The sequence below is a fragment of the Mytilus edulis genome, chromosome 8 (genome assembly GCF_963676685.1).
Source record: "Mytilus edulis chromosome 8, xbMytEdul2.2, whole genome shotgun sequence".
Lineage (NCBI taxonomy): Eukaryota > Metazoa > Mollusca > Bivalvia > Mytilida > Mytilidae > Mytilus > Mytilus edulis.
In genome coordinates this window covers 71,845,377-71,859,875 of record NC_092351.1, presented here as the reverse complement: position 1 = coordinate 71,859,875, position 14,499 = coordinate 71,845,377, and the positions used below count along the sequence as shown (strand labels likewise).

The following is a 14,499-nucleotide window of genomic DNA, read 5'->3' as shown; positions in this document are numbered from 1 at the left end:
TTTTTTTATCTTCCTTCATTTTTTTCCGTTTTCTATTGATTCGGTCCATATTATCTAGAATACCATCATGCAAGCGATTTAAAACACAGGCACTCAGCTACTCGAATCCATCCCCCTTTACTGCTGAAGACTAACTTTTTTACTCGCCGATTTCAAAAATATATTTTACTCTATGTTAATTAGATGTTTGCTAGGTTAAAAGTTCATACTTATATTGTGTTCTAGTTAAGATGTAGATAAATACCAGAACAGCATGAGATTGATATGCGATAATTAATTAACAAGTATATCTATCACATGTATCAACTACAAGCGTGTATGACAAAAATATGATGTATGTATACAAGTGATAAATCGTATGTATGTAGATATTTAAAATTGCTGAAATACTGATAATGTGTAAAGAAGACGGTGATTTTTTAAAAACTTTTCAGAGTGGAAATGGAATACGAATAGCAGCAGACACTCGTAAACATTAAAGGTCGGTTACTATGGAGATAGCTAAAGCGGTATGTATATCTTATGTAATACTGCATAACTTAGTCGTGTTAAATAAATGATTGTGAGACTCTCCGTGAATGAGTAAAGCGTTCTCATACATGTTAGAATGTATACATACATGTAGATGCTCTTAATACATAGTTTTAATAGGTTTAAGGCCAATTTTATTCGTTTCATTCGTATACCGCTAAATTTTACAAGTTGTGGAATTTGAATATCAAAGTATGTCTTCTTCATACCTCTTTGGTCCAGTTGTTTGGGATGTTGTCTCTTTGACATGTTCCCCATTTCTATTCTCAATTTTGATAGTTTTAAAAATGTAACACATTTCCATTAAATTCATAAAAATATTCAACGCTTCATGTTGCTGCAAAATGCATTTTGATGCTTAACATAATAATATTCTTACGCTGTTTTTTTGGGTAAAATTTTATATGTACAACAATTAGACTATTTGTATGAGGCTTACACAGCAAGTTATTCAGTGTTGTCTGAAGCCCTCATGCAAAAGGGCGTATCTAACAAAAATAGTTCAATTTGTATCCGATGGACACATCTTGAATATATATATATAAACATTCTTTAAAGTTTAAACATAATAAATTGTTTTGGGAACATTGTACATAAACATTGTAAAAATCTACAAGACGGACATTCATTACATAGGAAAAATTGCAACATATGTTTTTCATATGTTTTCAAAACATATTTTAAACAAATGAAAACATATGTTGCAATTTTTCCTATGTAATACTTCTTGTAGAGTATTAAAGTTTGTCAAAATCTTTCAATATTGCGGCTTTGTGTCATCCAATTATATCTAGAAAACCTCTAAGAACATATATTGAGCTCTGATACAATGAACAATTTTAATGTTAAGTTTTAAAGAATTTTTGAAAATGGTCCTTATGAGAAAAAGTAATGGTCCTTATGTGAAAAAGTTTAGGTTAACCTGGCTTCTAACGAGTGAAGAGCGTTATATGTTTAATGTATTGTGTAGAATTCACAAATCGTACAGCAAATATTTGAAATGTTTAACACTGGGGATAAACTAACTATAAGTAATACATTCCACGTCTTCAATACTGGCATTTGTTGGTGTAAAACGATTAACATTTCGACTCATTACTACCTTTAAAATAGTCTGGGTATTACACTAAATATGCATCAAATATTTCCACTAGACGTTAAACAAACTGCAATAATCAATCAAAATAAATAAACGTCCGGTGGCAAATATTTCATGCATAAACAGAAAAATCAATATGATGGTTCTGCAAGTGAGCTGGAAAACAATGTCATCTCATCTCAATGGAAGTTTATGATGGTCCCTAAATAAGTTTAGTAAATTCAAGAGTGTACTATTTTCAAGAATTCCTTGAAAATAAGCCTTAATTCCTTTTGGTAATCTAGAGGGGACGATATTGACCTCATGATAGAACATTTATGTTGACCCTATAGCGAAAAAGATAATATTAATTTTATGTTGTAATGTCCAAAATTTGATTGAGTGATTGATTGGTGTTTAACAGTGCGACTTTCAGAACTTTTGTTCTATTTTGTGGCAGACCGTTTTTATAGGTGGAGGATACCGGAGATTCCGGAGAATACTACAGACCTCCGGCAGGAAAAATGAAAATCCTAGTCAATTACGATTGAGTCGAGAGTACATCCCAAGTGCATGATTCAAACTCACAACCTCAGTCGCGTGTAGACAGACATGTGATATACTTCGACCACTCGGCCAGCGAATCCTCCCAACCATTTGGAAATTATAGAAAATATTTGAAATATATTGAAGGACATGATCCCAATTTCATTTACTGTTTATAAATATTGATTACTTTGATGATAAATAAATACTATAATATTGCCTTAAAAAATGCAAATAGAATTTTTTCTTACGGACATATGAATAAAAGAAAAATATAATCTTTTTCGCATCAATGTTGTGTCTTATCTAAGAAAATGTATTCTTAATTGTAAATATATCTTATTTATGTGTTAATAATGTTCTTCGATCTATGCTCAATTTATAAATATAGGAAGATAAGGTATGAGTGCCAACGAGACCACTCTCCATACAAGTCACAATTTATAAAAGTAAACCATTATAGTTCAAGGTATGGTCTTCAACACTGAGCCTTCGCTCACACCGAACAACAAGCTATAAAGAGTCTCAAAAAATTACTAGTGTAAAACCATAAAATACTTAATAATATCTATATAAAAAAACGAGAAACGAGTACACTTAGAAACCACATCAACAAACGACAACTACTGAACATTAGATTTCTGACTAAGGACAGGTGAAAACAATTGCAGTAGAATTAAACGATTTAATGGTACTAAACCTTCTCCCTTATCTGAAAAAATAGTTTAACATCACAACATAAAAAGACACACTATAACATTTCAAAACTTAACTTTAATAATCAAAAACATTTAATTGTGCATGTAATTTTTCAATCTGTATCATATAATATTCACACAAGTGGTTTTGATTATGAACATGTATTGAATAATATTTGTTAAACGTTATTGATTAAACTATAATGAATGAAAGACAAGTGCGACATCTGTTAAACTATAACATAGAAATAAAATAAAGTGTTGCACAATATTGATTTTAGGCGGGGGGGAAATCATCTTCATAACACAGCTAAAGAAATTAAATAAGGTGTTTACTTAACTTATATAAATTTGCTTTAGGTTAATACATGTGTTTTGTATGTGTAGTATTAGAATAGTTGGATAATTATTTGCTTGAAGTCCAGTGGCAAATATTTCATGTATATTCAGGCCGAGAACAATTTTCTGTGTATTATTGTTTTTTACATTTTCATCGATTTCAATATTGTTTTTATAGTCACTAGATTTATCTTAAGATTCAAATCAATAGTATTACGTTTATTACACATGTTTTTAATATTTTTAGAGCTTCAGGTCTGTTGTTGACACCTGTTGGGAGGCCATTGACAGTATCATATATCGGGGCTCCAAACAGGAAATCCGTGATGCCATCCGATACGGCAGTACAGAGGAGGTCGTTCATCTTGTAGATAAATGCAACAGTGAACAGGTGAATTGTTTGTTATTCAGATTATGTTGTTCCCTTCCTACTAGAAAATTTTAAAACAAACCTTACTATCATCAGTATAGACGGTGCAAGAAAATCCCTACTGCATAGTAAAATTTGAGAATGAAAATGGGGAATATGTCAAACAGACAACAACCCGACCAAATAGCAGATAACAGCCGAACCACCAATTGGTTCAACGCACTGAGAAAATCCCGCACCCGCGGAGGTGGTCCGTAGCTGGCCCCTAATTAAAATTGTGTACTAGTTCAGTGAAAATGGACGTCACACTAAACTATAAAACATATAAATGAGCTAAAACTAAAAGAACACATACAAGATTAACAAAGGCTAGAGGCTCCTGACTTAGGACAGGCTGGAAAAAATAGTGCAAGAAAGAATGAAATAAAAATACCTAGATAGTGCAAGAAAAGAATACATTTTAAGAGGGGAAACCTACTAGATGATTCAAGGGGGAAAAAAAACAAAAAAAACTACTGGATGGTGCAAGAAAAGAATATTTTTTGTCCCGTTTAAGAATTGCAATGAGACATAAAGATTAATCAAGGATCTTTATACACCACTTACTACACAAACCCTTGGTGTAAGCAATCATGCTTTAAAACAATTATGTTCCATCCTTTCTATTATTGGCCTTCTTTAAAAAAAAAAAATGAACTTTAAAGGTTATTATAAACTGTTTGACGAAATCAGCATATCTTAAAAAATAATTAAAAATAATAATTATATTTTATAACCTTCAAACTTTACATTGTCTTTCAAAGGTCATTCGAGATGCCATATGTTACTGTATAGAACTGGGAAAAACAGACTTTCTTCAATGTATACTACAGAGGATAGATAATTCAGGTATTTTGTTATAGAAATTATAAGTCTGATGTGATTATGGGTATTATTTTCATATCACAAAATGTATCGCCAAGTAAACTTAAAAACTCATTATTGTCACCCAAATCAAAACTTTTCGAAAGAAAATCCACAAATAAAGTTATAGAACCTAGAAATAGAAAAACAAACATTTTGGGGCCCTTTATAGCTTGTTGTTCGGTGTGAGCCAAGGCTCCGTGTTGAAGGCCGTACTTTAACCTATAATGGTTTACTTTTTAAATTGTTATTTGTATGGAGAGTTGTCTCATTGGCACTCACACCACATCTTCCTATATCTATGTAACCGAAACTAGCTAAGGTCGTCTATGTCTAGGGGTATAAGGGTTTCAAATAGTTCTGCGTTTATAAACATTTATATTTACATGAAATGAGTATCAGTGATATTACATAGTCACAAACCATGCTTATTACTATATACGTATAAGTATAAGTATGTCTGAGCCAATGACAACTCTACAACAGATATATCCATCGGATCACCAGCAGTGATGGTGATACATGACTGTGTACATTATGTATATACAAGTCGTCTAAACATCAACCCAACAATGTTAGATCTGTAAATTTGCTTTCGCAAATTTTTGGTTCTTCCTTCGCCGGGATTCGAACCCATGCTACTGAGCTATCGTGACACCAAATCGCCTGCACTGTAGCTATATACTTGTTTTTAGATCATAACACATTTAATTGTTCATTTACGTTAATATTATTAATAGAATTTGCAAAACATTAAAACAATGATGGTGAAAAAAGGTGAAAAAATAAATAAAAAATATGTCATCCACGGTGCGATTCGAACCCACGACGATTAGAAGTCCGGCGCGCTATCCCCTGCCCTACGGTGCAAGAATGTTCAAAACAAACACAAATTTAAACGTTTTTATTGGCGTTTCTAATGGTCCTTTCTGTTATGGGGGTGTACAAATACACTGCCACGTCCGGTCTTTGATTTTGTAAAAAGTTATTTTGCTCTCAGGTAATATGATCTAAGAAATTATAAATTAATTAAGCGCTTTCCAAATGATCAAGTTAAATTACTTTATAGTGTGTTTTTACACCCCTGTTATAGTTTAGAACTGGGACATATTATAATAATGTTATTATACAAGTGTGGACACATATCAGTGTGGATATACAGATGTTTGACAGTGTTTTCGACAATCGTGTATAGTACATTACATGCAACTATGTACACTCTTGTAATTAAGTGTTGTGCATGTGCAACATTCAATTAGGGGTTTCAAGTCCTTTTAACATTTTAAATTTGGAAAATAAACTTCTTTACCTTCCCCTTCCAAGACCTTCAACCCCCCCCCCCCCCCTTTACAATAATTTTTTGTTGGTGAATTCCCTTCAACCTAATTAACTTCCAATCATTCCCAGACTTCAATTCCAGAACCGTGTCCACCCAGTAAAAGATCAGAGGGATAGGTTCCAGGGGTTGGAATCTCCCTTTTTAGGACGATCAATGCATTTGAATGGGACATATGGTTGGAACCCCACCCCTACTATCTCCTGTGTTCTGAACCCCTTTTAAAAATAGCTGGATCTACCCCTGCACCTCTTCGTGTTTGTATCATAGTTGTTAAATGTACAATGCACTGTGTTATGTCCCCTAGGGATCTAATTTGGATCAATAAGTATCTTATCTTGTCTGTATATATGTATCATAAAACACACTGCGACTTTTATGAAGCAAAATGCAAAAGAAAAGCGTATCAAATAGGTACAACCTCGAGGCTATAACATAATCTAACGGAAATCTTCAATTCAGTTAATTAAATACATTGTTATAGTTATTTATTATCACTATTACTGCTAACAGTTATGTGGACTATTGAAAAAAATATTCGTGATTGCCGCCGGTTGGGACTACTATATATCCATCTAAGTACTTATTATTTTAACCGATAAATTTTAAGAAATAAGGAGAAAAAATAAAGAGAAGGAATCTATCTGTACGTGAATAGAAGTCAGAAAAATAATGAGCGAATGGAATTTTATTTCAATAGATAATATGGCCATTTAATGGAGAAGCCAATCTCTTTTATAATATGTCTAAAGTAATAATAACTAGCTCATCTTTAAAATCTATGTAGAAAGAATTATTTTATTAACAATAAATCAGGAGAAGAAAATTTCAAGACAATGAGATATGTATGGTGTGTTAAGTTTCATCTGTTTTCTCTTTTTTTCCAGGGAAAGAAAGGATGATTATCACAAAGCAATACAGAGAAGATCGTAAGTTTGTCGTGTTATTATGTCTTTCTGCCATTATGCGGAAAGACCTATTGGTTTTGTTCTGATTATAAGGTCTTTCTATTTTTCAGTTGAAAGACGTTTTGCTGTTTTTCTGGTTATTAGGGCTTTTCACTTCTCCATGGAAACCCCTATTGGTTTTTGGGTGTTTCTTTTCTTGCGCAACTTTTTTTTTTTTGCGCTGTGTTTTAATTTGTTTCAAAAGATATCTCTATGTTTTTTGCATATGTAATTTCATACAGTCTTTACGCTTTTGAAACTGACCATGTTTAACCGAACACTTTTCTGTGTAAGAGTTATTACCACGAACACTGTTTTTCTAGTTATGAGATCTCCTTTGCAACCGTAAAAGAAAGCGACAAGTTTATTTTTCCAAATTCTCATTATATCCTCAGGATGTTACGTTTGATTTCGACCGAAGCTATCCAGAGACTCCGTATGAGAGTTATTCCCCGATATGAATTTGATACAAGTGATATGTATTTCTAACTGGTAAACCATAAGTAATAGAGACCTGGGGTCTCTTTAAATGAGGTCATTGGTCCCAAAACAAATTAGTTCAAGGTCAGAGGTCAAGGTTAAAAATTTTAAAATATAGTTTTTGTCTTATTGTCATCTCTGGGTTTTTTTTAAACCTATAAATACATAAGATATTGAAATAGATATTTTTACTAAATTGTTAGTTTCGACATGTCCTTACACATACATTTTGGTTGAAAAAGGTACGCTTACATTAAATTGCACTTTTCTTCCCTCTTATATTTAAAATTACGCATAATTTTATGATGATATAATTTATTCACTATTGTCTTATGATTTGAGATCTTTGGTTTATGACCCTCAATTTGAGTTCAAGTTCATAGGTAAATTAGACGTTGTGTACAAAAACCCTAACCTATTTCAGTTTCGTGATATGAGTAGGCAACACGTTTATGAATCTCTTTATGTTATATGCAAAATGCACTGCCTTATCCTAATGGGTATTTATTAACTATCCTAATGGGTATTTATTAACGAATATAATTATTCTATATTTAAGTCAACCACGAGCTAAAGCAATCATATCCACAAACTACAAGGCAATACATCATTTTTTTCTTTCAAGATTCTCCTTTACACATTGCCTGCAAATTAGGAAACCAAGAGGCTGTGTCATGCCTTCTTTATAAAGGCTTCCTTGTTAACATCGTTGATAAATCTAACCAGACGCCATTGTGGGTAGCAATATCAGAGGGACAACACTCAGTAACTGAAATGCTTCTAGCAAATACTGAAATTGATGTAAATGTTTACGTGAAGCAATCAGTAAAAGGAACCAGGTAAGATTTTTATTGTATCATTTTCGTAACAACAATTCTATAGACTATTTGCATATTGCCGACTTTACACTCTGGAAATTATATTTTTTCGACAGTTTAAATACTATGTGGTAGGATATCCTTGTGCTTTGTCAACTTAAAGCAACGTAAAGAAGTAAATTCGGAAAACAGTTAAATTTTCACTAAAATTCCACCGGTTAAAATTAGGATTAATTTAACTTTCATAACCTGTCGAAAAAAGAAAAGTTTGTAATGTGAAAATAGTCTATTGTGGCAATTTTGAAAGATTGTTAATTTTAAACACTATGCATCAAAATTCAGATCTGGCGGGAGACGTTATATCATTATTGACCATGTTGACCTTGATGTAAGCATATATGTATAACTCATAGATGTATAAGATGGGTTTATTCATCTATGATGAAAGTCAGTTGCTATTGATCATTATGATTAAAGCTCAGCGCACCTAGATAAACATCAACTATTGCTGATCTCAGAAGTTTCGAACGTAAGTTATGCGGTGTGTACATACAATTATCAGCTGGTCAGTTTGGAGGATTCTTGTGGGGGATTTCTGGAATTATAATTGTATACTATGAAAATATTAGTATAATTTTCTAATTTTTGTAGTTTAAAAAAGTATTTGATAGGTCTTTTTTTCTTCAAATTCAAAAATAAACATTCACCACAAAAAAATCTAGTACAAAAACCAGACACTAGTAACATCAGCAACAATAAATGTTGTACAATTATTATTGTTTAATATTTGTCTATTTATATTTTGATTCCATCAATAGCTCCATTTTTTTCTCCTGTCTGCTCCAATATACATGAAAACATATATTTTTATATGAAATTCATTGTTACATTTTTTCTATAAACCCCTAGTCTACATTTTTTCATTACTGTTATTTTTATAGCTAGTCAGTGGTCATAAAACTATTTGATTATTTTATCGATTTACCATTGCCAAAATGTTCTTATCTTGTATCAGTCAGACACGTGCATTTGTTAATAAGCTAATCATCACCAACACTCATCAACAGTGCAAGATATTGAAACATATTTTTCTTCTGTGTATTTGGAATAATAAGAAGTAACAACAATTGCTGAAAATGAAATTTTGATAACATTTACTAGTTACTTTGTATTTGGGTGCTAAACATATCAGCACATCAGAAGGGCGATTTTCACCCTCTCACACACATCTCTGGTACCCAGACCGGAGTTTAAACTAGAATGGGTACTATGGGGGCCTCGGTTGGTCAAAGTTGCTCCCGACTTTGACCTGGAGATCAATCTGCTGATATCTCTTCGGTTTGTCTGTTCCCGCCGAGCAGCCCGGTGGTTCTCTCCGAGTACTTCGGCTTCCTCCACCATAATAACAGACTCTGCCCGGTGTCCTAACACTCCCTGGTGTTGGGTGGGGATTGTCCTTGTAAATATTGAACATTGTAAATACGTTAGTGACACATCTCCATTAATCCCGATAGGGAGTGTACACGGATTCCACTGTACCCTCGCAGCTCTCGAGGGGTGCTCCGTAAACGGAGGGATCTACGTACATACATACATATACACCTTCATATATCCAAAAGTGCTGAAAATGACGTTAAACATCGACAATCAATCAGTTTAAATCATCGTGTTTCTGTCCCTATTCTATGACGTTTGCAGATAAAAAAAAAATGCCACCACAAAGCTTTTTATTTAAATTTTATTGGATGCCGATAAGCAGTTGCGCTTAATATCAGAACGTGCATAACAAAAAAAAAATTTGTACAACAGGTCACGTCAAATGAGTATAATTCTATCCCTTGTGAGTACAGACTATTACTTCACTATTTCTACAGGGAAACCCAGAATATAACAGTTTTACTTCAAGCAGCCATTCTTGACGACATGAAATCAGTTATTGCCCTTTGTCATCACAATCCAGATACGAACTTTGAAGATGCTACTGGGTATGTTGAAAAGTGTAAATGATTAAAATGACATCATTATGTACATAGGCTTCAATGGTAGGCTTTTTTTCTGTTCTACGTTTTCACTATAAAAGATCCGTTGAGAAACTGTTAAATTTTGAATTTTAAACCCCTTTTGGTGTGAATATAGCTGCAAACCACATATGGTGCTGCAAATTTTTTGACAGAAATGTGGCATATTTTTTTAGGAAACTCTGTGGTTCCGGAATTTCGAAATAGTATGAATGAAGAACACCCCTTGCTTTATTTTGCACTGATATGTTTGCTCATCTCAGAGTTTCCCTCAAATATCTCGCTATTTACACTTATTTCTCATAATTTCAATTTCTTTTCTAATTAATAGTGCAGCAGATCTAGATTTGCTTCTATATGTATACTTATTATCTTGGATAAAACCTAATTGCATGGCGTCGGTGATCTTGAATGACTTCTTGTTAACCTTGTAATAAAACTGAACATGTAGCTGGCTAGCATCTCGGTTTTAAAACTTAGCATTATATATAATTATCTTTTGTTTATTATTATTTTTTAATGTGTGTGTATTTGAAGTTTTTTGGTTTGCCTTCTAAAAAAGTCGCGGTCTCATCATCTTCTGAGGTTTTGATATTATGATGGTGCTTATTTTACATTCCGTTTTGGAGTTAGTTTAATTTTATGTAGAACCAGCAATGCAGAAACACGTGTTATGTGAATCATATTTCTTCCTCTTTTTATTTTAACGTCGACAATGTCGATGGTAGTATTTATATAATTGTGTCGTTGTTACATTAAGTTGCTGTATCCTAGCTTGGTACATTTATATTGTATTGATATGTGTCTATGTTTTAAGTCCGGAATTATTATTGTTTTTTTTTAATCGTTTTGTCTGCGATTGCAATTACACAAACTTCTTTTATTTTTGGATGTTATCGATATTTTCATTAATCCTCATTTTGTGTTAAACGTAATCGAATGGTTGAATTCACAAAAGAAAAGGATGAATCCTACACGATTAGACTTTTTTTCTGAGGTCGGTACATACACTCTAAACCATTTTGGATACCACTATTTGAGTAATGAGCTAAAATAGCTCATTCTAAAACACGTGCGCTGAAATGGTCAAACTTAATATGTACGTAAATAAATATCTTAGTTATCAATTAATGTTTTTTTTTTGTTTAGGAAAACGGCTTTGCATTATACAAGTTGTAACGGAAGAACAGATGGCGTACGCACCCTACTGCATTGTGGAGCTGATATAAATAAACTGACCAAAGATTTCGAATCTCCTTTGTACCTAGCATGCCAAAAAGGCCATGCTAAGGTTGCAAGACTGTTACTTGAATCAGGTGAGAATATTTATAGATGAAGGAAACATAACCTTTAAGTAGAATAGTAATTTGATAATCGTCATTGGGACAGGTTTAAATCATATATGTAAATACTATTACATGAAGCTAGAGGGAAGATGGCACAATAAGACCTGTTATTGGTCAGCAGGCACACTATGTGCCATTTTCAAAATCTAAATTGTCACTTTGTGAAGAGTTTGGCAAACAAGCGTTTGAGTCTTTAATATTCTTTTTTATTTATTCAAACGTCACTGACGAGTCTCAATCATAGAGACCAAACCCGCTTCTAACGTATAAAATTAAAATCTAGGTGAGTTTATTTGGTTAATCGATAATTTTTCTCCCCTGTAACGGTATAATTTGCCCTTGAATGATGAACTAATCTCCCTGTTGTTTCAATTTTAGTTGAACAAGATAAAACATTGTTCTCTTTTATTATCTTTTTTGGACCTATAACGGGCGAATAGGTACTTCATTTTATTGTATCTTTCTCAAATAGCTATTATTTCTCTAAGTTTTCTTTAAATTATTGTCACACTCTACTATGTATCGTCAATGTCAAATTAAATCATTTTAAAATGAACGTTTTTCAGAGGCAATCTATTGTTTCTGTGCTAAATCCACAGTTAAAGTCTTATATCACGTGTCACAGTGGGAAACTGGACAAAAATTGACTGAGACTTTTCGGACATTTTGTAAAAGATTTTGTAAAATCACTGTTTTTGTTATATTTGCAATATTTCACTAAGGGATTTTGTTATTTTTATTGTGAGAGGTTTAAGTCAAGTTTAGAAGATTAAGCTAATCTAATTTCATGTTTTAGTTTGATTTGTAATTAGCGACATTTTACTTCAATTGATCTATTATTCGTAAATGTTTAATTCCTTAAATAAGTCTGTATGTTCTACTGTTAATTATTATCTATGTGCTAATTTTTCTGTAATCCCTTAATTGAATTTTCTCACTCAGTTAGAGAAATATTTGTCAAGTCTATTCAAGTAGTTTTTGGTTTGTTATATAAACTATGTTATCATTTTAATGTGGCAGATTGGATTTAGTATTACACTGAGCAGTTTCAACTCTGTACAATTTTATTCCATGCTGAACTTATTAAATTATACATCGCGCTTACCAGAGTCGTCTTTTGTTAAAAGAGCTAGTCCCAGAGTCAGAGTCGATGCAAACTCATCGTACTGTTTATTGTGTGTGTGTGGTTCCAGGCCAACACATTCCCAGTCACAGATACACCCAGTTTCTATTTGTTACACATGTATGCATCAACCCCATTGAGGTATAATTGTGCATTATTCCAATAAATTATAGCATAAACGAAGGTGGAAAATACACAACCTTACAATCATTTTTTTTAAACATAATTGTTTTATATCATATTTGTTTTTTTCAGGAGCGATTATCAACAAAACAGAAAAACGAAATGAACACACATCACAGCTAACGTGTCAGAAATATCCACTGATAAGTGCGATTGAAAACTGTCACACGAACATCGTGTCATTGCTAATTTCACACGGTGCCGACATACACCTATCACTGTCAAATGGCAGAAGACCACTCCACATCGCCTGTAGTGTAGGGACATTGGAAACAGTGAAGGTCATATTAAAGTCACGTGGAGATGTTAATATTAAAGATTCACAGGGACAAACTCCATTGTTCTATTGTTTAAGAAATGGGATATTTCAAATTGCTGTGCGATGTTATCGAATAAATAATAAAGATAGTAAACTTTATCAAACACATAAAATTGATGAAAATTTAGAACTGTTAAAAGAAGGAAATAAAATTATGGAATATCTTTTAAAATGTGGTGCAATCGTCAACTGTAAAGATATTCATGGATTATCTCCCTTAGATCATGGAATGAAGACACATCGGCATGTCACGACTTTCATTTTGTTAAAATATGGTGGGAAAACAGACCGGAAATATTATGAGGAAACGTCATGGCTTATAAATGAAACATATAATAATGAATTCACCAACTTATTCTTATTGTATATCTTAATTAAACATGAACTAAAATTCAGAAATGTACTACCTATGATTATGAAAAGATCCAACATCATAACTGGAAGTGCAAACGATTTTATATTTGAAGAGTTCAGTAAACCAGCTTCACTGAAAGATCAAACCCGAATTATTATACGAAATTCAATACACAGAATCACAGGAAAAGAGTTTGAATCGAATATCCACGGCCTTCCATTACCGAAGACACTAAAAGCTTACCTTGTGTATAATGAAATTGAACCAATGTTAAATATTCAAAACGAAATTCTATGAAAATGTTACACTATAACCTCTTTATCTGTAAAAGATACGATTACTACTCTTCATGTTGGCTCTCACCAGAAAGCCAATTTATATATACGTTACAAGATTTATATGAAATGTTTTAATGGTATTTTGTGGTCTACAATTGCATTTACTCGACCTCTCTTACGGTGCTTCGATTGGAGTCTTTCTGAGAGAAAGCTTGGCAAAATCGAAAGTCCCTTTTCAAATGTCTATATCAAAAGCTCAAAATCATCAAACGAACGGAAAACAACTGTCATGTTCCTCACTTGGTACATACATTGCTTTGGCCTTTTTTAACATATTTTGGTTCGAGCGTCACTGGTGAGTCTTTTCTAGACGAAAGTAACAGCGTGTTTAGCGCTAATATAAAATTTCAATCCTGGTATCTTTGATGAGTTTATTTCATCATGTAGAATATGGTGGATGATTAAACATGGTTTTATAGCTAGCTAAACTTTTGGCTTATATGACATTCGCGTAAAGTTCAATTGTATTGACAACAAAGAAAACAAGAGGGTGTCTACTAACATCAAACATATTTACTTTTGAGACTAGACTAAATAAGTTCAATATGATCATTCCCTATTTTGGATTCGGAAAAAATGCGACATTGTACAATAAACACGACAATGTTCATTATTGGGTGAAAACACCGTTCACACGAATCATCAATGATATAGTCCTGCTCTCATTCTATAAATCAAAGGTTGAACATGTTGTTTATGCATTATTTGCCATTTATGGTAAGCAGATTGATATTAATTATAGATTGAGCACATTTGATACATAAAAAGATG

At 32.6% G+C, this 14,499-nt stretch overlaps 1 protein-coding gene across 2 annotated transcripts; it reads left to right on the top strand.

Moving 5' to 3' along the window:
- Positions 1-205: 205 nt before the first annotated feature.
- LOC139486188 (serine/threonine-protein phosphatase 6 regulatory ankyrin repeat subunit A-like) lies at positions 206-13,808 on the top strand. Of its 2 annotated transcripts, XM_071270979.1 has the most exons (8): positions 206-509; positions 3,440-3,583; positions 4,366-4,450; positions 6,689-6,730; positions 7,854-8,067; positions 9,921-10,031; positions 11,214-11,380; positions 12,789-13,808. In XM_071270979.1, exons 1-8 carry the CDS (start codon positions 492-494, stop codon positions 13,685-13,687), a joined length of 1,680 nt encoding a protein of 559 aa, XP_071127080.1. In that variant the 5' UTR covers positions 206-491; the 3' UTR covers positions 13,688-13,808. The 2 variants fall into 2 exon arrangements, with proteins under 2 accessions (XP_071127080.1, XP_071127081.1); XM_071270980.1 differs by lacking the exon at positions 9,921-10,031 and having other exon boundaries at positions 383-509.
- The last annotated feature ends 691 nt before the right edge of the window (positions 13,809-14,499 follow it).